Source organism: Geotrypetes seraphini, chromosome 1, assembly GCF_902459505.1.
Source record: "Geotrypetes seraphini chromosome 1, aGeoSer1.1, whole genome shotgun sequence".
NCBI classification, from domain to species: domain Eukaryota; kingdom Metazoa; phylum Chordata; class Amphibia; order Gymnophiona; family Dermophiidae; genus Geotrypetes; species Geotrypetes seraphini.
The window spans coordinates 500,498,779-500,520,815 of NC_047084.1; the positions used below are offsets into that span (position 1 = coordinate 500,498,779).

Consider the following 22,037-nt stretch of genomic DNA (forward strand, 5'->3'; position numbering starts at 1 on the left):
TTATGCTGCTTAAAATAAAGCAGTGGATTTCCCCCAGATTCGGGGGAGGGAGTGGAAGAAGGGAGAGATGTTGGACTCAAGTGAGGAAAGGAGAGAGAGACAGAGACAGATGGATGAGAAGGACAGAGGGGCTACTAGGGGGACCAGGAGAGATGGTAGGGGATAGGGAGAGATAGACTTCAGGGAGTGTGGAGGGGGCAGGAGAAAGAGATGGTCTTGGGGAAGGACAGAGGGGGACAGGAAAGGGAAAGATGGCAAAAGGGTAGAGGGTGTGAAAGGGGGAAGGGAGAGATGGAAATAGTAGGACCACTGCTGCTTTGGGGCACTGAGGGAGGAAAGGTTGGTGTGTCAGGACTGCTGCTGCCGCCTCAGGTAAGTAGAGACCCTGTCAGGTGATAAATACAATGGAGGATCTATGAGGGCCAAAAGGGTACAAAGGAAATGGTGAAAGGTGAGGTGATGGGACTGGGATCAGTGGGAGGCAGGGTCCGGCCATGATAGAGGTGGGGCATGGGTGGGGTCTGAGTCAGAGTCAGGGTATAGGTGGGGCTATTCTAGCACCCGTTACTGTAACAAATATAACGGGCTAAAACACTAGTTACATTATAAATTAGATATTAATATTTAGACAAAAAATATTAAGAAGTTTTAGAGAGTAGTCTTCAAATTTGTTATTCTGACATGGCTTTGATGAATAATATAACCTGTGAATGATGGCTTTCCCATGAAAGCTAAATACACAAACTACTTTTGATGAAAATTTGAATTTTGTGACTTATGTTTTGTGCAATGCCCTTCCATGTAAGAGTGACACCCTTCTTACTTCTGAACATTGCCTCCCTACTATGTATCATTTTCCATATAAAATTCTTATCATGGCTTACCAGATCTTCTATTCTGGCTGTTTCCCCCCAAACAGACATGAATAGCTTTTCCTCACAGATTAATTAGCCTAATTGTGGACACACTGGCCCTTGCACTTTCCTAAGTCTCGTATATATGCCATGTACATACCATTTTTTTCTTCATAAGACGCACTTTTTTCCTCCCAAAAGTGGGTGGAAATCTCAGTGCGTCTTATGCAGCAAAGATACCAATTTTGGTACACCTCCCCCCCTCCCACCACCTTTTTAAAACACCCCCCACCCCACTCGTCATACCTCCTGGTAGTCCAGCGTGTATCGCTCCCTCGCAGCCTTCGCTCTGCCAAGCTCCTCCTTATTTCCCAGCCAGTGGCGCACAGGTCAGGAGTGCGGAGGTCAGGAGCAAGCTTTCCACGCAACCGCTTGGGCCCACGCCATTTTCTGAATGGTTGCATTCAGTTCTCATGACTCGCGAGAACTGAATGCAACCATTCAGAAAGTGGCACGGGCCCAAGAAGGAGCGCAGAAAGCTTGCTCCTGACCTGTGCGCCGCTGGCCGGGAAATAAGGAGGAGTCCGGCAGAGCAAAGGCTGCGAGCACCGTCCAGCAGCCCTGTGTAAAGATCAAGGTGTGTGTCGCAGCAGGGAGGGAGGGAAGACAGCTGGAGCTGCTGGGCCCACGAGCAGGGGATGGGTGGGATGATTTTAAAAAGGTACAGGGGATGGGGCTTGGGGCTGGCAGGCTGGTGGCTGCCACTATACGTGCCTACCATTAGACATGCCCTGTTTCCTGTCCTGGCCTACCACTAGAGGAGGGACAGGGTACAGGGCACACCATTTGGTTAAGAATTTTTTTTTCTTGGTTTTTCCTCCTCTACAGGTAGGTGCATCTTATGATCAGGTGCATTTTATAGAGCGAAAAATACAGTATATATTTTTAATTTTACTCCCCTACTATTGTATCTTAGTATGTGTTTACGAGTATATTGTAACCTAGGCTTCCTTTTGCTTGTTGTCCATCCTTCTAATTCATAATTTACACTGTATTTTGTAAACTATTTAAATCTATGCTTTTTATAATGAGGTATATCAAATAAATTAAACCATAATGAACCTTAAAATTAGTTTTAACAATTAGGGCCTGCACAAAATATCGATTTCTTTTTACCTGTGCAGCAAGATCAGGGTTTTGGCTTAAGGATTGCATCATACTTCTCATGTAGGGTGCAGACAACATGTTCTGCATAAGCTGTGGGTTTTCCGTGATTTGCTGCAGCAAGCTCTGCATACCCGGGGTATTAAACATGCCAGCTTTAAATAAATAGAGAAACAACATGTCAGAGAAGATGTCCACAATGCATAAAAATTCCCCTCTGCCCATGTCATAAAACAGAAATCCAAAACAGAAAAAGTGAATGTGAGCAAGGCTATTATACAATCACCTTTTCATTTCAGAAACTATAATCCAGGAAGAGGTTCTACATCCAGCATGGTTTTTGGCAGGTTGAGCAAACTCTAACAGGCTGTAATAGGAAGCGGAATGCTGAACACAAATGGCTCCACTTTCCGCAACACAATTTTTGTATTTCTCAAAACTGACATTTTAGGATTGCTAAAATTATTTTGTTGACTTCAAGCTTTCAATAATTGGAAGGTAGCATTTATGTACCTCAATCTTCACAGACCTAATATTTAAAAAGTTACAGAATGAAAGATTAGGTTTCTTACCTCTGCTAATCTTCCTTCTTGTAGATCTCCTCTGGAGACTGAACTAGTGGGTAGTGCAACTATTTCAGCCTTGGCTGCAGAACTTAAAAATAAAACCAACCCTCTCTGCAAGGTCACCTATGCGGCCACTCCACTTGAAGTTCAGTAGGTAGCAAAGCCAGGAATATCTAATACAAACAGGAAACACAAGAAAAGGAGAGGGGGGTGCGGGGACTTCCTGCTACAAATCAATGCTGCTCATGATAACTAAATACATAATAAACAACCGCCAAAAAAGGCCAAGTTAGGATAATAAGAAATTGAAACAATTCATACCTGCAAAACTTTTTTTTTGTAATTCTTTATTAATTTTCAAATCAAATACAAAGTGCAAAGAATATACAATCAATTAATGCATTAAACAGCACTTATATTCAAACAAATAATGATACACAGTATATTCCCCCCCTTCCACCCTCCCTGGATGTGTATAAAGGTCAATTAGGAATTAAAGGCTTATTCGATTACTCAGTTTTAACAAATTCCGTTAATGGACCCTATGTTTCCTTAAATTTTTTATTATGTCCCATTTGTTCAGAAAACTGGGACTGTTCACCCTCGAAAAGAGAAGACTGCGAGGAGATTTGATAGAAACTTTTAAAATATTAAAAGGATTTGATAAAATTGACCAGGAAGCAGCTTTACTGACATTTTCAGATGTGACACGGACAAGAGGTCATAGCCTGAAACTGAGCGGCAGCAGGTTCAGGACAAATGTAGGAAAGTTCTGTTTCACACAACGAGTGGTGGGTGCTTGGAATGCTCTCCCGGAGGAGGTTGTGGCAGAGACTACTGTTCTGGGTTTCAAGCGCAAGTTGGATTCACACCTTCTTGCAAATCACATCGGGGGATACGGGAAATCCAGGTCTTCAATAAGGAGCACCTAACTGGGCCTCCGCGTGTGTGGATCGCCGGACTAGATGGACCTAGGTCTGATCCGGCGAAGGCGTTTCTTATGTTCTTATGTTCATTCTTTCAAATCTATAATATTGACATAAAGTTTCCCACCAAAAGTTAAAGTTCAATCTGTCCCAGAGGGGGGTTGGTTTTATTTTTAAGTTCTGCAGCCAAGGCTAGAATAGATGTACTACCCATTAGTCCAGCCTCTAGAGGGATTGTACAAGAAATATCCTTTATGGTTAATGAGGAAACCTATTTTCTCTTGCATCTTCACAAATATAATCTTTGGATGTTAATTTGTCTTCCCAAATTCAAATGATACATACACACAATTTATCTGGTCAGGATAATCATTCAATTTTGCTACTCACTCAATGTGGATTTCCAGCATTAACCATCTAAACTGTGCTAGACAACGCTGGTTGCTTGAACAGCTGGTTTACACTAGCCGAACAGCACACAGAAAGGGATCAAAATACACAGAAAAGTCAATGATACCCACAAAAGAGTATACATGCCAATAGAATTGGGACAGATGATTATTCACTAAAAAGACCCAACACTGCCTGTTTGGCTCTTGGCCTACATCAGGGATCTCTTAAGATGTCTGTCATACAAATTCTTTACAAAAGTAATCCTAATGTTAATTTAGACCAGGGGTGTCCAAAAGTTCGATCGCGAAGGCAATGCGAGTTGATCGCGGAGCCCATCCCGGGCTCCGTGATAGTCTCGCGTTCCCTTGTTGTTCTACTGCATCCCGTCGCCGTAAACAGGATGCAGAAGCTCCGGGCCTATCAGCCTTCTTCTCCCTGACATCAATTCTGACGTGAGAGAGGAAGCTCTGGGCCAGCCAATCACTGCCTGCCTGGCCCGGAACTTCCTCCTCACGTCAGAATTGACGTCGGGGAAAGGAATGCTGGTCGGCCTAACGCTTCTGCATCGGGAAGCAGGGAGAGCTTGGGGGCCTGTTCCCCGATGACGGCAGCGGTGGCTTGGGGGAGGGCAGGGAGAAAGAAAGAAAGAAAGGGATACAGAGAGAAAGAAAGAAAGGGGGCAGGCAGGGAGACAGAAAGAAAGAAATGGTGCATGGAGAGTGAAAGAAAGAAAAGGGGGCAGGGAGACAGAAAGACATACAGAAAGAAGGGGGGCAGGGAGAAAGAAAGAGGCGGGGGCAGGGAGAGGAAGAAAAAGTTGGGGGAGGGAATGATATCTGGAGGAGACGAAGCATACAGTAGGCTGAAAGAAGGGAAGAAATATTGGATGCACAGTCAAAAGAAGAAAGTGCAACCAGAGACTCATGAAATCACCAGCCAACAAATGATTTTATTTTTAATTTAGTGACCAAAATGTGTCCGTTTTGAGAATTTATATCTGCTGTCTATATTTTGCATTATGGCCCCCTTTTACTAAACCGCAATAGCGGTTTTTAGCACAGGGAGCCTATGAGTGTTGAGAGCAACGCAGGGCATTCAGCGCACCTCCCTGCACTAAAAACTGCTATTGCGGTTTAGTAAAAAGGGAGGGGGGTATATTTGTCTATTTTTGTATAGTTGTTACTGAGGTGACATTGCATAGAGTCATCTGCCTTGACCTCTTTGAAAAACCCCCGGAATATAAATAATTAAACTAAGAGGAAGGGGAAAGCCGACAGTCGACCTAGTGTCGAAGATTCGGAAGAAGGTATCCCGTGAAGATACTAAGGGGAAAAAAGGCTGGGAAGAAACAAGGGACGAATTACAGGACTCAACTAACCCAGAAGAGGAGGTTAGAAAGATTGTAGCAAAAGAGAAGACACTAAAGACCGAAGCACAGGGAAAGGAAATGAAGACAACAAAATGCCAGGATCTAAATTGCATATATACTAATGCAAGGAGCCTAAGAAACAAAATGGGGGAACTAGAAGCTGTGGCTAATGCAGAGGACATAGACATCGTTGGAATCTCTGAAACATGGTGGAATGAGAAAAGCAAATGGGATACAGCGCTGCCGGGGTACAAGCTCTATCGCCAGGACAGACAGGTCAGGACAGAAAGGAGGTGGAATAGCCCTATACATAAAAGAAAGCATACAATCGACAAGAATAGATACAGCGGAGATGACCCACAAGCTGGAATCGCTATGGGTTAAAATACTGGGTAGGAAAGGACATGAAATAAAGATGGGCCTATACTATCGTCCACCCGGGCAAACCGGAGATATCTATAAAGAAATGGAAGCTGAGATGAAGCGAGAATGCAAAAGCGGTTACACAGTTATTATGGGAGACTTCAACTACCCCGGGATAGACTGGAGTCTTGGAAACTCAAGATGCGCTAGGGAGACAGAATTCCTGGAGGCTACACAAGATTGCTTCATGGAGCAGCTTGTTAGAGAACCGACAAGAGGAAATGCCACTCTGGATCTAATCCTAAATGGGTTAATGGGACCTGCAAAGGAAGTGGAAGTAGTGGGACCATTGGGAAACAGCGATCATAATATGATCAAGTTCAAGGTTGAAGTAGGAATATCGAAAAGAAAGAGAACCATAGCGACAACTTTCAACTTCAGGAAAGGAAACTACGAAGCAATGAGGAAAATGGTAAGGAAGAAACTTAGGAACACTTCCAAGAAATGCCAAACGGTGGAACATGCCTGGTCTTTTTTTCAAGGACACGGTGAGCGAGGCTCAAAATCTGTACATCCCCAGATTCCAGAAAGGGGTGCAAAAAGAGTCGAACAAAAGATCCGGTATGGATCACTAAAATAGTGAAGGAAGCGATAGGCATTAAGAAAAATTCATTCAGGAAATGGAAGAAGGATAAAACTGAGGAGAACTGGAAAGAGCACAGGAAGTATCAAAAAGAATGTCACTGTGTAGTTCGTAAAGCCAAAAGAGAGTATGAAGAGAGGCTAGCCAGGGAGGCACAAAATTTCAAACCGTTCTTCAGATATGTTAAAGGGAAACAGCCGGCTAGGGAGGAGGTGGGACCGCTGGACGACAGAGACAGGAAGGGAGTAGTGAAGGAGGAGAAAGAAGTCGCGGAAAGACTTAACATGTTCTTTTCGTCTGTATTTACGAACGAAGACACAACCAACATACTGGAACCTGAGCAATTCTTCAATGGAAATCAAGCAGAAAAATTAACATCTATGGAAGTGAGCCTTGAAGATGTGCGCAGGCAGATAGAAAAACTAAAAATTGACAAATCCCCGGGTCCGGACGGAATCCATCCAAGGATTCTGAAAGAATTAAAGGAGGAGATAGCAGAACTACTGCAGCAAATTTGCAACCTATCCCTGAAAACAGGAGTGATTCCGGAGGATTGGAAGATAGCCAACGTCACGCCCATCTTTAAAAAGGGATCAAGAGGTGACCCGGGAAACTACAGACTGGTGAGTCTCACCTCGGTTCTGGGGAAAATGGCGGAAGCACTGATAAAAGAAAACATCGATGAACATTTGGAAAGAAACAAACTTCTGAAAACAAGCCAACATAGTTTCTGCAGGGGGAGATTGTGCCTAACTAACTTATTGCACTTCTTCGAAGGAATTAACAAAGAGATGGACAAAGGAGACCCCATAGACATCATATACCTGGATTTCCAAAAAGCCTTTGACAAGGATACTCCGGAAACTCCGGAAACTAAAGAACCATGGGGTGGAAGGAGACGTACATAGATGGATCAGAAACTGGTTGGCGGGTAGGAAACAGAGGGTAGGGGTGAAGGGCCACTACTCGGAATGGAGGAGGGTCACGAGTGGTGTTCCGCAGGGCTCGGTGCTTGGGCCGCTGCTATTTAATATATTCATAAATGATCTAGAAACAGGGACGAAGTGTGAGATAATAAAATTTGCGGACGACACCAAACTATTTAGTGGAGCTCGGACTAAAGAGGACTGCGAAGAATTGCAAAGGGACTTGAGCAAACTAGGAGAATGGGCAACGAGATGGCAGATGAAGTTCAACGTTGAGAAATGTAAAGTATTGCATCTGGGAAGCAGAAACCCGAGGTACAACTATACAATGGGAGGGATGTTAGTGAACGAGAGTACCCAAGAAAGGGACTTGGGGGTAATGGTGGACAAGACAATGAAGCCGATGGCACAGTGCGCAGCGGCCGCTAAGAGAGCGAATAGAATGCTAGGTATAATCAAGAAGGGTATTACAACCAGTACGAAAGAAGTTATCCTGCCGCTGTATCGGGCGATGGTGCGCCCGCATCTGGAATACTGCGTCCAATATTGGTCACCGTACCTTAAGAAGGATATGGCGTTACTCGAGAGGGTTCAGAGGAGAGCGACACGTCTGATAAAAGGGATGGAAAACCTTTCATACGCTGAGAGATTGGAGAAACTGGGTCTCTTTTCCCTGGAGAAGAGGAGACTTAGAGGGGATATGATAGAGACTTATAAGATCATGAGGGGCATAGAGAGAGTAGAGAGGGACAGATTCTTCAAACTTTCAAAAAATATAAGAACAAGAGGGCATTCGGAAAAACTGAAAGGGGATAGATTCAAAACAAATGCTAGGAAGTTCTTCTTTATCCAGCGTGTGGTGGACACCTGGAATGCGCTTCCAGAGGACGTAATAGGGCAGAGTACGGTATTGGGGTTTAAGAAAGGATTGGACAATTTTCTGCTGGAAAGGGGGATAGAAGGGTATAAATAGAGGATCACTGCACAGGTCCTGGACCTGTTGGGGCCGCCGCGTGAGCGGGCTGTTGGGCACAATGGACCTCTGGTCTGACCCAGCAGAGGCATTGCTTATGTTCTTATGTTCTTAATTAACATTTTCTTTACATACAGTGTGCTTTGTATTTTTAAAAATTTTTATTGTTAGTAGACCATTTAGTAGGTCATTTTAAAAGTAGCTCACAAGCCCAAAAAGTTTGGGCACCCCTGATTTAAACTGTTTGCCAAGATCTGCACTCAACAAACACTTTCTTCTTATGAAAAAAACTTTGGTAAAGTTTAAGATTCGCCAGTGGAATACTTGTGGAGATATAGCACAGTTACTTACCGTAACAGGTGTTATCCAGGGACAGCAGGCAGATATTCTTGACTGATGGGTCTGACGGCACCGACGGAGCCCCGGTACAGACAATTTTAGAGTGATTGCACCCTAAGAACTTGGAAAGTTCTAGCAGGCCGCACCGCGCACGCGCGAGTGCCTTCCCGCCCGACGGAGGCGCGCGGTCCCCAGTTAGGATAAGCCAGCTAAGAAGCCAACCAGGGGAGGTAGGTGGGACGCAAGAATATCTGCCTGCTGTCCCTGGATAACACCTGTTACGGTAAGTAACTGTGCTTTATCCCAGGTCAAGCAGGCAGCATATTCTTGACTGATGGGTGACCTCCAAGCTAACAAAAAGAGGGATGGAGGGAAAGTTGGCCATTAGGAAAACAAATTTTGCAAAACAGATTGGCCGAAGTGTCCATCCCGTCTGGAAAATGCATCCAGACAATAATGAGATGTAAAAGTATGAACTGAGGACCAAGTAGCAACCTTGCAGATTTCCTCAATAGGAGTTGAACGGAGGAAAGCTACAGATGCTGCCATAGCTCGAACTCTATGGGCCGTGACAGAACCTTCCAGTGTCAGTCCGGACTGAGCATAACAGAATGAAATGCACGCTGCAAGCCAATTGGACAACGTACATTTAGAAACGGGGCGTCCCAATTTATTCGGATCAAAGGACAGAAAGAGTTGTGGAGTTGATCTGTGGGGCTTAGTACGGTCTAAATAGAAAGCCAAAGCCCGTTTATAGTCCAAAGTATGCAAAGCCTGTTCTCCAGAGTGAGAATGAGGTTTCGGAAAGAATATAGGCAGAACAATCGATTGGTTGAGATGAAATTCAGAGACAACCTTAGGGAGAAACTTTGGATGTGTACGCAGAACCACCTTGTCGTGATGAAAGACTGTAAAAGGTGGATCAGCAACTAGTGCATGCAGCTCACTGACCCTCCTGGCAGAGGTAAGAGCAATAAGGAAGACCACTTTCCAAGTGAGAAACTTGAAAGGAGCTGTAGCCAAAGGTTCAAACGGAGGCTTCATTAAGGCGTAAAGAACCAGATTGAGATCCCAGACTACAGGAGGGGGCTTAAGAGGTGGTTTCACATTGAAAAGACCCCGCATGAATCTGGAAACCAAAGGATGAGCTGAGAGAAGTTTCCCATGAACTGGCTCATGAAAAGCAGAAATAGCACTGAGGTGGACTCTGATGGAAGTAGACTTGAGACCAGAGTCAGACAAAGAAAGAAGATAATCTAACAAGGTCTCCACTGCAAGGGAAGTGGGATCATGATGATGAAGAAGACACCAAGAAGAAAACCGGGTCCACTTCTGATGGTAACATTGCAGAGTGGCTGGTTTCCTGGAAGCATCCAGAATAGAACGAACGGGCTGAGACAGAAGAGGATCCGTTGAAGTCAGCCCGAGAGATACCAAGCTGTCAGGTGCAGAGACTGGAGGTTGGGATGCAGAAGGGTCTCCTGATGCTGCGTAAGCAGAGGAGGAGACAGAGGAAGAAGAATAGGCTCCCTGGAACTGAGTTGAAGTAGAAGGGAGAACCAATGTTGCCTGGGCCACCGTGGAGCAATGAGAATCATGGTGGCTTGTTCCCTCTTGAGCTTGAACAAGGTTCGTAACATGAGAGGCAGAGGAGGGAAAGCATACAGGAACAGATTGGACCAATCCAGAAGAAATGCATCCGCTGCCAGACGGTGAGGAGAGTAGAGTCTGGAGCAGAAGTGGGGCAGCTGATGATTGTGAGGAGCTGCAAAGAGGTCTATCTGAGGAGTGCCCCATTGAGCGAAAATGGACTGGAGAGTCAAAGGATCGAGAGTCCATTCGTGGGGCTGGAGAATTCTGCTGAGATTGTCCGCTAAGGAATTCTGCTCTCCCTGAATGTAGACAGCCTTCAGGAATAAGTGGTGAGCTGTCGCCCACGACCAAATCTTTTGGGCTTCTTGACACAAAAGGCGAGAGCCTGTCCCACCCTGTTTGTTGATGTAGTACATTGCAACTTGATTGTCTGTGCAAAGTAGCAGGACTTGAGGAAAGAGAAGATGTTGGAAAGCCTTGAGGGCATAAAACATCGTCCGGAGTTCCAGGAAATTGATGTGATGTTTCCTCTCTGGAGCCGTCCAAAGGCCTTGAGTTTGAAACTCGTTCAAGTGAGCCCCCCAAGCATAAGGGGAGGCGTCTGTGGTGATTACTAGTTGATGAGGAGGTAGATGGAACAGAAGACCTCTGGAGAGATTTGAAGATATCAACCACCATTGTAGAGATTGACGAAGAGATGATGTCACAAATATGTGTCGTGAGCAAGGATCCGTCGCTTGGGACCACTGGGTAGCTAGGGTCCGTTGAGGAGTGCGCAGGTGAAGACGTGCGAAGGGGGTGACATGAACTGTCGAGGCCATGTGACCCAAAAGTATCATCATTTGCTTGGCAGAGATGGAGCGTTGTGGAAGCACCTGCTGCCATAGAGATTAAAGAGTCTGAAGACGGTTGGACGGCAGGAATGCTCTCATGAGGACTGTGTCCAGGACCACTCCTATGAACTGAAGTCTCCGAGTAGGGATGAGATGTGATTTGGGTAGATTGATCTCGAACCCCAGAATTTGTAGAAAAAGGATGGTCTGGTTGGTGGCAAGGAGCACTGCCTGAGAGGAAGTGGCTTTGATTAACCACTCGTCCAGGTAAGGGAAGACCTGAAGATGATGAGAGCGAAGGAAAGCAGCCACCACAATGAGACATTTGGTGAACACTCTGGGAGAGGAGGCCAGGCCGAAGGGTAACACCTTGTACTGGTAATGACAGTGATTGATCATGAAGCGGAGGTACTGTCTGGAGGCCATATTGACCGGTATGTGAGTGTATGCCTCTTTGAGATCGAGGGAGCATAGCCAGTCGCCTTGAGAGATAAGAGGGTAAAGAGTGGCCAGAGAAAGCATTCTGAATTTTTCTTTGACCAAGCATTTGTTGAGATCGCGAAGATCTAAAATGGGTCTGAGATCTCCTGTTTTTTTGGGGACCAGAAAATAACGGGAGTAGAATCCTTGCCCCTTCTGATCTAGAGGAACTTCCTCTATGGCGTTCAGAAGAAGGAGGGATTGAACTTCTTGTAGAAGAAGGGAGGACTGAGGAGTGTTCAAAGCAGACTCTCTTGGCAGACTTTGGGTAGAAAGAGTCTGAAAGTTGAGAGAGTAGCCGTGGCAGATGATGTTGAGGACCCACTGGTCCGAGGTGATGATCTCCCAACGGCTGAGGTACAGAAAAAGACGTCCTCCTATGGGTTGAGGAAGATGGGCAGATGGTAAAACACTGGCTATGCCCTGGAGAACGAAGTCAAAAGGGTTGTGTGGACTTTTGCTGAGGAGGAGGTTTCACCTGCTGCTGCTGTTGTGTCTGAGGAGGTTGCCTTTGTTGCTGACGCTGCCGTCTAGGCTGCTGAGGAACCTGTGGTAAGGGTAGGGCCACATAACGGCGTTGGTAAGCTGATTGCTGCCGAAAGGGCCGGACAGGTGGAGTCTTCTTTTTGGTCTTAAGAAGAGTGTCCCAGCGAGTCTCATGTGCGGACAACTTTTGTGTGGTGGAGTCCATGGAGTCACCGAAAAGCTCATCCCCTAGGCATGGGGCATTAGCCAGGCGATCTTGATGGTTGACATCAAGCTCCGATACCCTGAGCCAGGCTAGACGACGCATGGCAACAGACATGGCCGTGGCTCTAGAGGTAAGTTCGAATGTATCATAGTTCGAACGGACCATGAACTTTCGAAGCTGGAGAAGAGAGGACGAACATTGGCGAAAAGCAGGTCTCTTGCGGTCAGGTAGGTATTTCTCAAAAGAAGCCAAATTCTGAATGAGATGCTTTAGATAAAAAGAGAAGTGAAAAGCATAATTCCCTGACCGGTTAGCCAACATAGCATTTTGGTATAACCTCTTACCAAATTTGTCCATGGCCTTCCCTTCTCTGCCAGGAGGGACTGAGGCGTACACACTAGCTCCCGCAGACTTCTTTAGAGTAGATTCCACCAATAGAGACTTGTGTGGAAGCTGCAGTTTATCAAAGCCAGGTATAGGGATGACTTTATATAAAGAGTCCAATTTACGAGGAGCTCCTGGTATGGTCAAAGGAGTCTCAAGATTTTTATAAAAGGTTTCTCTCAAAATATCATGGAGGGGTAATTTGAGAAATTCCCTTGGAGGCTGGTCGAAGTCCAGTGCATCAAGGAACGCCTTGGATTTCTTGGACTCAGCCTCCAAGGGAATAGAGAGAGACTAACACATCTCTTTCAAGAAAGAGGTGAAAGAGGCAGTATCTGGTTTAGAGGATGGATCTTGAACAGAAGGATCCTCTTCACCCGATGAACACTCACCCTCAGAGAGAAGAGGCTCTTCGGAGTCACCCCCACAGATCAGGATCCCTAATTTGGGAACTGCGATCCCGAGACTCCGGTGTGGAGGGTTCAAGGTGTCGGGTTTTACGTACCGACTTACCCGACCTCAAAGAAGCGGTACCGGGAGAAGTTAAAGGCTGTATCAGTGCCGAAGTTTGAACAGCCTGGTGCAGCGCTCTCGGTTCTGGTGCCAAAACCGGCATGGAGACCGAGGAAGCTGAATGGATCGGTACCGATAGAGTGGAAGCGGACAAGAGAGGCTGCCCCACTATCGGTACCGGTGGCTCAGACCGGACCGGGACTGGAAGGTTCGGTGCCAATAGAGCAGGAAGGAGCTGCTGCAACTGCTCTTTAAGTTGCACCTGAAGGACGGCTGCAATTCGCTCATCCAGTGAAGGCACCGGTACCGCTTTCTTTTTCTGCGGTACCTGTGGTGCCGCTCGACGCCCAGAGGATGAGGAACCCGAGGACGAGGGACTCACCTCTATGGGGGCGGAGCATTTTCGCAGGCGCCTCGTGGTCAGCAGGACTGGACTCACTGCCACAGAGATCGGAGGGTGCTCCAGCGGGGAAGGCTTCTTAGCCGGCTTACCTGACTGGAGTGACGCCGGCGCGGTGTTGTGCGGCGTCGAAGAAGTGGGTGCCGATTGCAAAGGAGCCGATGCCGGTGTCGATGCCGCAGTCAGCCATCTCGGCACTGAAAAGTAATTTCTGTTGAATTTGACGGTTTTTCAACGTTCTCTTTTTCAATGTGGCAAAACGGGTGCAGGTGGAAGCCCTATGATCCGGACCCAGGCACTGTAAACACCAGTTGTGTGGGTCGGTCAGAGAAATGGGCTTTGCACACCGTTGCCACTTCTTGAACCCTGGCTGAGGGGACATGAAAGTAAAAACGGCTTCTGCCAAATCGAAGGCCGAGGCCTCGATGATGGCAACAGGCCCCGCCAGGGCGAACCCGAAAGAAAAAAATAAAGGGTTTTTTTTTTTTTTTTTGAAAAAGAAAACAATGAAATAAAATATAAAAGAAGGAAGATTTACTTCCTCACAAGATTTTCGCGAGCGGGAAGGCGAAAAAAGGGCTTTTCAACGGCCGTTGAAAAGAACGCGTATTCTTAGCTCCGTGGAAACTAAGAAATTGGGGACCGCGCGCCTCCGTCGGGCGGGAAGGCACTCATGCATGGGCGGTGCGGCCTGCTATAACTTTCCAAGTTCTTAGAGTGCAATCACTCTAAAATTGTCCGTACCGGGGCTCCGTCGGTGCCGTCACCCATCAGTCAAGAATATGCTGCCTGCTTGTCCTGGGATAAAAATAGCTATATGTTTGATATCATACTGTGATAATACAGTATTCCCTACAAAATTTTCATAACTGAGTCAAAATATTTCCTTGGTTATATAAGCAAAACAAATGGAAAACTTGGCAATCTTATACAACTTTTTATAATCTATTCAATGGAACTAATTCGGATTTTCATTTTTTGAAACTGACGTATGTAAAAAAGCCTCAAAGTGGGTCATAAAAATGGATGCACTAAAAATTTTAAGTTTAGCTATCTGTGGCTCCTGTAATAATGATGCTATCCCCATAAAATTTTGTCTATTATTTTGTGGAGATGTCCAAAGAAACAGGTGTGCTGATCTATTTCAAAACTCTGTTTTATTCATTCAATGACTAAACATCGACCATCTTAACTCCTTGAAGTCATGCTTTTTTAGCCTCCACATACTGAGGAAAGTGAGATCCTGCTTCCACCAACATTTTGCCGTCCTCGTACAATCTACCATCCTTTCCAGACTAGACTACTGTAACTTCCTTTATTTAAGTCTAACCAAAAAAAAGTCTTCAAAGACTTCGGCGGATTCAGAACACTGTGGCCAAGCTGATCTTCGCAAAAAGCAAATATGATCATGTCTCCCCACTCCTGTCCAGACTTCACTGGCTTCCAGTAATTTCAGGGTCCACTTTAAATGTGCCTGCCTAGCTTTTAAGATCCTACATGGCATCCTCCCTCCCCTAATCCCACTATCTTGGAACTCCCTGAGTCCTGATTCCACCAGATCCGCCCAAAAACTTTCCTTCCCCACACTAAAAGGTATCCTCTACGTGGGAAAACTAGGGAAATCTCTCTTCTTCAGAATCAGCGCGCTTTAGAATAACCTTACTCTCCCACTCTGGAATCTGGGCTCCTTCCAACTATTCCGAAAGGACCTGAAAACTAGGCTATTCACAAAAATGTAATGCTCTCTTCCCCTATACCCAACTCTCCATCCTTCCTAACATTAAGCTCTTGTAAACCACGTCAAGCACCATAATTGTGGAGAGGATGCGGTATATAAACTTAAGGTTTAGTTTAGTTTAAACATGTATGTGTTTCAACTCAGACGGCCTGCATCAGGAGTCTTTTGCTTAATGCATTCAGTTTTGCAGAGCTTATTAGAACATCAATATGACAAACTTCATATGGCTAAGAATATATCAAGGCATTCAGCAAGTTTTCAGGTGCGGCAGCTTCTCAACCAAGCTGACTTGTGGAGATGATTCTTTTGTTTGCTATGTCTATTATTTTGTGACATGACTTTGTTCTCAAATATACTATTTCAATTTATAAGCTAATCTCATTACTTTACAATTTTACTTTAAATTGTGATTTTTTTTCAAAAATATAAAAAATTGGGTATTTTTAACTAGCTTCTACAAAAAAGTCATCTAGAAATTTTTTTTAATCAACTCTATTAGAAAGAGCACGTTTCAAACCCCATGAAAAAGATGGTTTTGTTTTTCAATGCAAGCAAACAGTGCCTGAAAATAAGGGTCAAAACTCATAAAAGTTTATGTGGTTAATGAAAGATTAGGTTCTTATCTTACCTTCTTTCTTGTAGTCCCTGGAGGATTCTATATGCAAGGTCTCCAATCCATTCCCGCGATCCAGGACTTGCAGAAATCCAACACTTTTCTCACCATGAGCTCCTACTACTACTGAGAGAGAGACAGAGCCCCCTGCAGTTACGTCAAAAAAGCCAAGAAACCACAATGGAACAAGGCAATGACAAAGGAGGAGGCATGGGGGAATCTCCCTGGAAACATAAGCAAGGTTTGTTCTGTTCTACTCTGCAAGAAATAACAACAGAATTAATGAACAGCCAACAGGCACCACAGAGAATAGTTAGGAGCAATGTAGAACTAACCTGCAGTGTGCAACGAGCACCCACTGGAAACCAGCCATCGGTAACCTGCCATTGCTGCTTTTTAACATATTTATCAATGATCTAGAGACAGGAATAACTAGTGAGATAATTAAATTTGATGATGACACAAAGTTGTTCAAAATTGTTAAATCACAAGAGGATTGTGAAAACTTGCACGAGGACCTTGTAAGACTGGGCGTCAAAATGGCAGATGGTGTTTTATGTGAGCAAGTGCAAAGTGATGCATGTGGGAAAGAGGAACCCGAACTATAGCTATGTGATGCTGGGTTCTGTGTTAAGAGTCACTGCCCAGGAAAAGGATCGAGGTGTCGAGGAAACATTGAAACCCTCAGCTTAATGTGTGGTGGCAGTTAAGAACGCAAACAGAATGTTAGGAATTATCAGGAAAGGAATGGAAAACAAAGATGAAAATATTATAATGCCCTTGTATCACTCTATGGTACAGCCGCAACTTGAATACTATGTGCAGTTCTGCCTGCCGTATCTCAAAAATTATATAGTGGAATTAGAAAAGGTACAAAGGGTAACGAAAATTATAAAAGGTTTGGGACGACTTAGGGGTGATATGATAAGAGGTCTATAAAATACTGAGTAGAGTGGAAAGGGTAGATGTGAAACTCTTATTCACTCTTTCCAAAAATACTAGGCGTAGGGGGCATGTGATGAAGCTATTAAGTAGTAGATTTAAAACAAACTGGAAAAAATATCTCTTCATAAAATGTGTAATTAAACTCTGGAATTCATTGCCATAGAATGTGATGAAATCAGTTAGCCTAGTGGGGTTTAAAAAAGGCTTGGATAATTTCCTAAAAAAAGACGTCCATTGATCATTATTGAGATGGCTTGGGAAAATCCACTGCGTATTTCTAGGATAAGCAGCATAAAATCTGTTTTACTACTTGGGATCTAGCTAGGTACTTGGGACTTGGGTTGGCCACTGTTGGAAACAGGATATTGGGCTTGATGGACCTTCGGTCCGTCCCAGTATGGCAATTCTTAAAGAGTAAAATCCCCCATAGGGCCCATCTGCTAGCTGAAGATATCGGGCGATGGTGCGTCCGCATCTGGAGTACTGCGTCCAATATTGGTCGCCGTACCTTAAGAAGGATATGGCGATACTTGAGAGGGTTCAGAGGAGAGCGACACGTTTGATAAAACGTATGGAAAACCTTTCATACGCTGAGAGACTGGAGAAATTGGGACTCTTTTCCCTGGAGAAGAGGAGACTTAGAGGGGATATGATAGAGACTTACAAGATCATGAAGGGCATAGAGAGAGTAGAGAGGGACAGATTCTTCAAACTTTCGGAAAATAAAAGAACAAGAGGGCATTCAGAAAAGTTGAAAGGGGACATATTCAAAACGAATGCTAGAAAGTTTTTCTTCACCCAACATGTGGTGGACACCTGGAATGCGCTTCCAGAGGGCATAATAGGGCAGAGTATGGTACTGGGGTTCAAGAAAGGATTGGACAATTTCTTGTTGGAAAAGGGGATAGAGGGGTATAAATAGAGGATTACTGCACAGGTCCTGGACCTGTTGGGCCATCGCGTGAGCGAACTGCTGGGCACGATGGACCTCAGAACTCACCCAGCGGAGGCATTGCTTATGTTCTTATGTTCATGAGGCCATCCAGACCTTTACCAAAAAGTAGCTAACTCTTAAAGGGGAGTCTGCTCCAATTCGCCTTAGGGGTAGAATTACCTGTCCCATGACAGATCTAAAGAGTCCAGAACGCTGACATTGCTTACTGGGAGCTCGCATGAGAACAGAGAGAGAATCCACCAAATAATATGCGCCTTTCATCACCAGTTGGGTACAGGCATCCTCCTCTGCAGAGGCAGCACCCAACACAATCTCATGTGACATGCACGCACCGCAAAGGCAGCTGCCGCAGCAGTCCTGACACTCAAAGTCACAGCAAAAATCCTCTTTCAAGAAAATGTCCACTCTGCGAGCTGGGAGATGTTAAGCATCACACCTCCATTGCTAGGAAAGGCCATGCACATTGTAACCTGCACCACTGCGGAATCCACCTGGGGCTGCTCAAAAAGCTGCTGAAATACAGAAGACATAGAATAAAGTCCGAACATAGCTTGAGTTAGCACAAAAGAACTCTCGGAGACATTCCATTGTTCAGTAACCAAGCCTGGGAGCTCTGGATGAGCTGGAAAAAGGGAAGTCAGAGCAACAGAACAGCTCATGACCAAAAAAGTCCAATTTGAGCTCTGTCATGACATACATGAGGAAATGGTGGACTGATACACACTTGAAGAGATGGCAGGGTCCTCACCCAGATCCGGACTCACACACAAAATACTCATAAACAAAGCCCCTACATTCTTAGAAAGATATCTAATACCGTATGCCCCCATAAAATCTTTAAGATCTGAAAATAAATCTTTACTAGTAGTTCCTTCACTAAAACTTATATATTCTAGGAGAGATATGAACTTTTCTGTCACAGCCCCGCAAATTTGGAACTCACTTCCACTCAATATAAGAGAAGAAAAATTACTGAGCAAGTTTAAAAGTATCCTAAAGAGTTGGCTATTTAAGAACACTTTCTGATGGATTCATTCTAAGTTATAATAGACTAGGGAGACGATCTAGTAAAAATTAAGCAGGTATTTTTTCCCCTACCTTTTGTGTCACTAGACCTTCCTTTTTTTTATTATTATTTTTTTTTCTCTCTTTTTTTTTTTTTGTTAGAATTGTACTTAAGCCAATTGTTATCGGCCTCCTTCCCCTAAATGCATTATTGTAATTAGTATTAATTGTTATGTTTGTTTGTCTTTTATTTTAACCCAACTTTTAACTTATGTAAATCACATTGGATTTGGAGTATGCGAGTAAATCAAAGAACTTAAATAAACTTGAAACTCTGAAATGACATGCAGAGAGTAACAGCATCTTCCAGAATGAAGCAGTGTCAAGAGACAGGGTAGACATTGCATCTGTGTGCAAGCTAAGGCAATCCGGTTCTCTGAAGAGCCCTGCAGAGGGACATCTGGAATGTCTTGAAAAAGGAAAGGCGCTCACCTGCCATGTCAAATGAGCTGAGTTTGTGGAATACACTCTCCACAAGAGCTGTACAGAGAAAATGCACACCCTGAGGTAGCAGCTGGGTCTCGCTGAATTGTTGACACTACTTGGAAGGAGTCTCTGACTCAGTGCACAGGTGCTTGACACCATCATCCAAAACGGACATCGAGTGGGATTTTCTTCCCAGGTCCCAGACCCATGCTCGCTTCCCAGCCCTCAAGGACTCGAGACCTAAAGCTCCTACCCCTTCCCCCAACGCACTGCAGCATGCGGTACACAGACGCTCCATACATGTATTTGACAGATCAGGGGCTGAGGAGTCCATTCCCACCAATTTTCAGTAAAATCAAGGGATTTTGAGGCAGAATTTAAACTTTTTTTAAAAAGTCAATAAAATGCCAAGATGGTTGTCACCAGTGAATTCGTGCCAAAAACAGCAAAAATACACACTGTTCAAAAATAAAAAAAATTGCGATATGGGAGACCTGAACCCTACCCTCAGAACCCCTTAAAAACACTTTCTTTTATTTTTTACAAACCACCTCCGATGCTCCCATAGGAAATAATGGAAGTGTACTCATAGTTACTGAACTGCCTTCCCTGTCAGCTCTTTTTACTGCAGCTGGATGGAGGAAAATGATTTTCTGCCTCAGAAAAGCTCCAAAAGGACCAAACTTCAAGATCTTAGAGTCAACCAGAGTAGGAAATGCAGCCTGCACCCCAATACCCCGAGGGCTGTTACTCAGGACGCATCCAGCCTGCAAGCTAGCTGCCAAGCATGAAAAAGGTAACACATAGCAGGCTGGCTCCACAGGTTCACCAAAGTTTCTCTGTGAAGCAGCAGTTTGACTCTATGGGAAATGCTTCCTTTCCTCCAGCAGAATACCACCACAAGGGGACTCACTGCAACCAAGCCACTGAAAACCAATTTGTAATCACAAAAAATAATAAAAAGATGCAGAGCAGATCAGAAAGACTTCTGCACGGATTGCATGCAGAATTTGAAACTGCAGAGGGCTCTGTCTCTCTCTCAGTAGTAGGATGTAGAGAATGACACGGGGAAAAAATCTGTCCCCGTCACTGTTCTGTCCCACCGTCCCGTCACCGCCATTCCCTTCACCGCCACGTCACCGTCACCGCCTCCCCTTCACCGCCCCATCACCGTCACTGCCATCCCATTCACTGCCCCGTCCCCGCAGCATCCATACAAGCCTCAGTACTGCAATATTTAGCTTATTCCTTCCTTATAAATCAAAGTTCTGGCTGCTGAACTAGAGAAAGAGATGTTCAGCTGGCAGGGCTTTGTTTATAAATTTTTATCAACACAATTAATATACTACTTTATCCTAAAGCAAAAAAAAAAAAAAGAAAAAGAAAATAAATAGAATTATTTTTTCTACCTTTGTTGTCTGGTTTCTGCTTTCCTCATCTTCTCATTCAATTCCTTCCATCCACTGTGTGTCTTCTCTCTGCGTCTTCCATTTTCTCTGCTACTATGCCTCTCCCTTCACCCCCCACTCCAATTGGTCTGGCACCCATTTTCTTCCCTTCGCTCCCCCATAGTCTGGCATCTGTCTTCTTCCCTTCCAGCGTCTTCTCCCCACTCTGTCTTCCACATTTCCCTTCAGGTTCTGTTCCTCTCCACCCTCCTTCAATGTCTATTCTATTCCTTTCCACCACCACCCTTCCCTCCCTCCTTCACCATCTGTTCCTTTCTACCACCCTTCAGCTCCTCTCTTGTGGCCTATCTATCTACCTCCCTCTTACTTTCGTGGCACGTTACCTATTTTCCCCATTTCTAATATCTCCCCTATGTATCTGGCATTGCCCCCCACCCTGTGTCCATATACCATCCCCATGGCATGTATGTCCCCTTTATGTCTCTGTCCCTATGCACCCGTGCACATAATTTCCCCTTTGTTTCTGTTACCTTCCTGTGTCCAGATTTCCCCTTTCTTCCTCTTCCACACCATTGTGTCTCTTCTCTTCAACCCCATCTAGCTTCTTTCCCTTTTTCCCCCTGCTTCCAGCATCTGGCTCACCTGACTGCCCTCCCCTTTCTTTCCTACTGTGGGTTTCTTTCTCTCCCTCTTCATCCCCTTGGCCCAGAATCTCTTTCCCTTTCACTCCCTCCTAGTGTGAGCTGGGAACACACGCGATCACGTGTTCCAGCAGCCCCCTCCCGCCCGATTGCAGTGTTCCATCAGCTCCCTCCCTCCACCTCACCTTAGATGCCGAGTTTGCCGGCTTTCTTTTTCACCCAGCTGCATGCTTTCAAAAAGCCAAGCAAGCGCAGCTGCTCAGTTGTTCAATCTTCTCCTCTGACACAACCGGAAACAAGAAGTTGCAGCAGAGGAGAATATTGAACAACTCGAGCAGCCGCACGTGCATGGCTTTTTGAAAGCATGCGGCTGGGCGAAAAAGAAAGCCAGCAAGCTCTGTATCTAAGGTGAGGTGGAGGGAGGGAGGGAGATGGCGGAACGCTGCGATTGGGCGGGTGGGGGCTGCTGGACTGTGTGTTCCTTGATTGCCTCACTGCGGAGACAAGATCATTCACCGCTCCACGGGGCGGTGAATGGCCTTGTCCCCATCCCCGCAGTGACCACTAATTTTTCTTTCCCTGTTTCGGCGGGTTACCCGCGGCTACTCGTGGCTAGCCACGGGTAACAACCACCATGTCATTCTCTAGTAGGATGAGCACATGGTGAGAAAAGTTTTGGATTTCTGCAAGTACTGGATTGCAAGAATGGATTGGAAACCTTGAGTATAGAATCCAGAAGGGATGTAACAGAACAGCATGCATTAACATTCCAATATGGTAGCATTGCCACTTATCTGGACTGGTCTAACAAGAAAATAAGGAAAACCTATGTTAA

General features: G+C 45.1%; 1 protein-coding gene across 2 annotated transcripts in view; it reads right to left on the minus strand.

Moving 5' to 3' along the window:
* Window positions 1–22,037, minus strand: part of UBQLN1 (ubiquilin 1) — a 126,441-nt gene that overhangs the window by 33,910 nt on the left and 70,494 nt on the right. For both annotated transcript variants that reach the window (XM_033927563.1, XM_033927554.1), the window contains exon 7: window positions 2,031–2,173. In XM_033927563.1, the coding sequence (XP_033783454.1) occupies window positions 2,031–2,173 (143 nt within the window). The remainder of the gene's footprint in view (window positions 1–2,030; window positions 2,174–22,037) is intronic.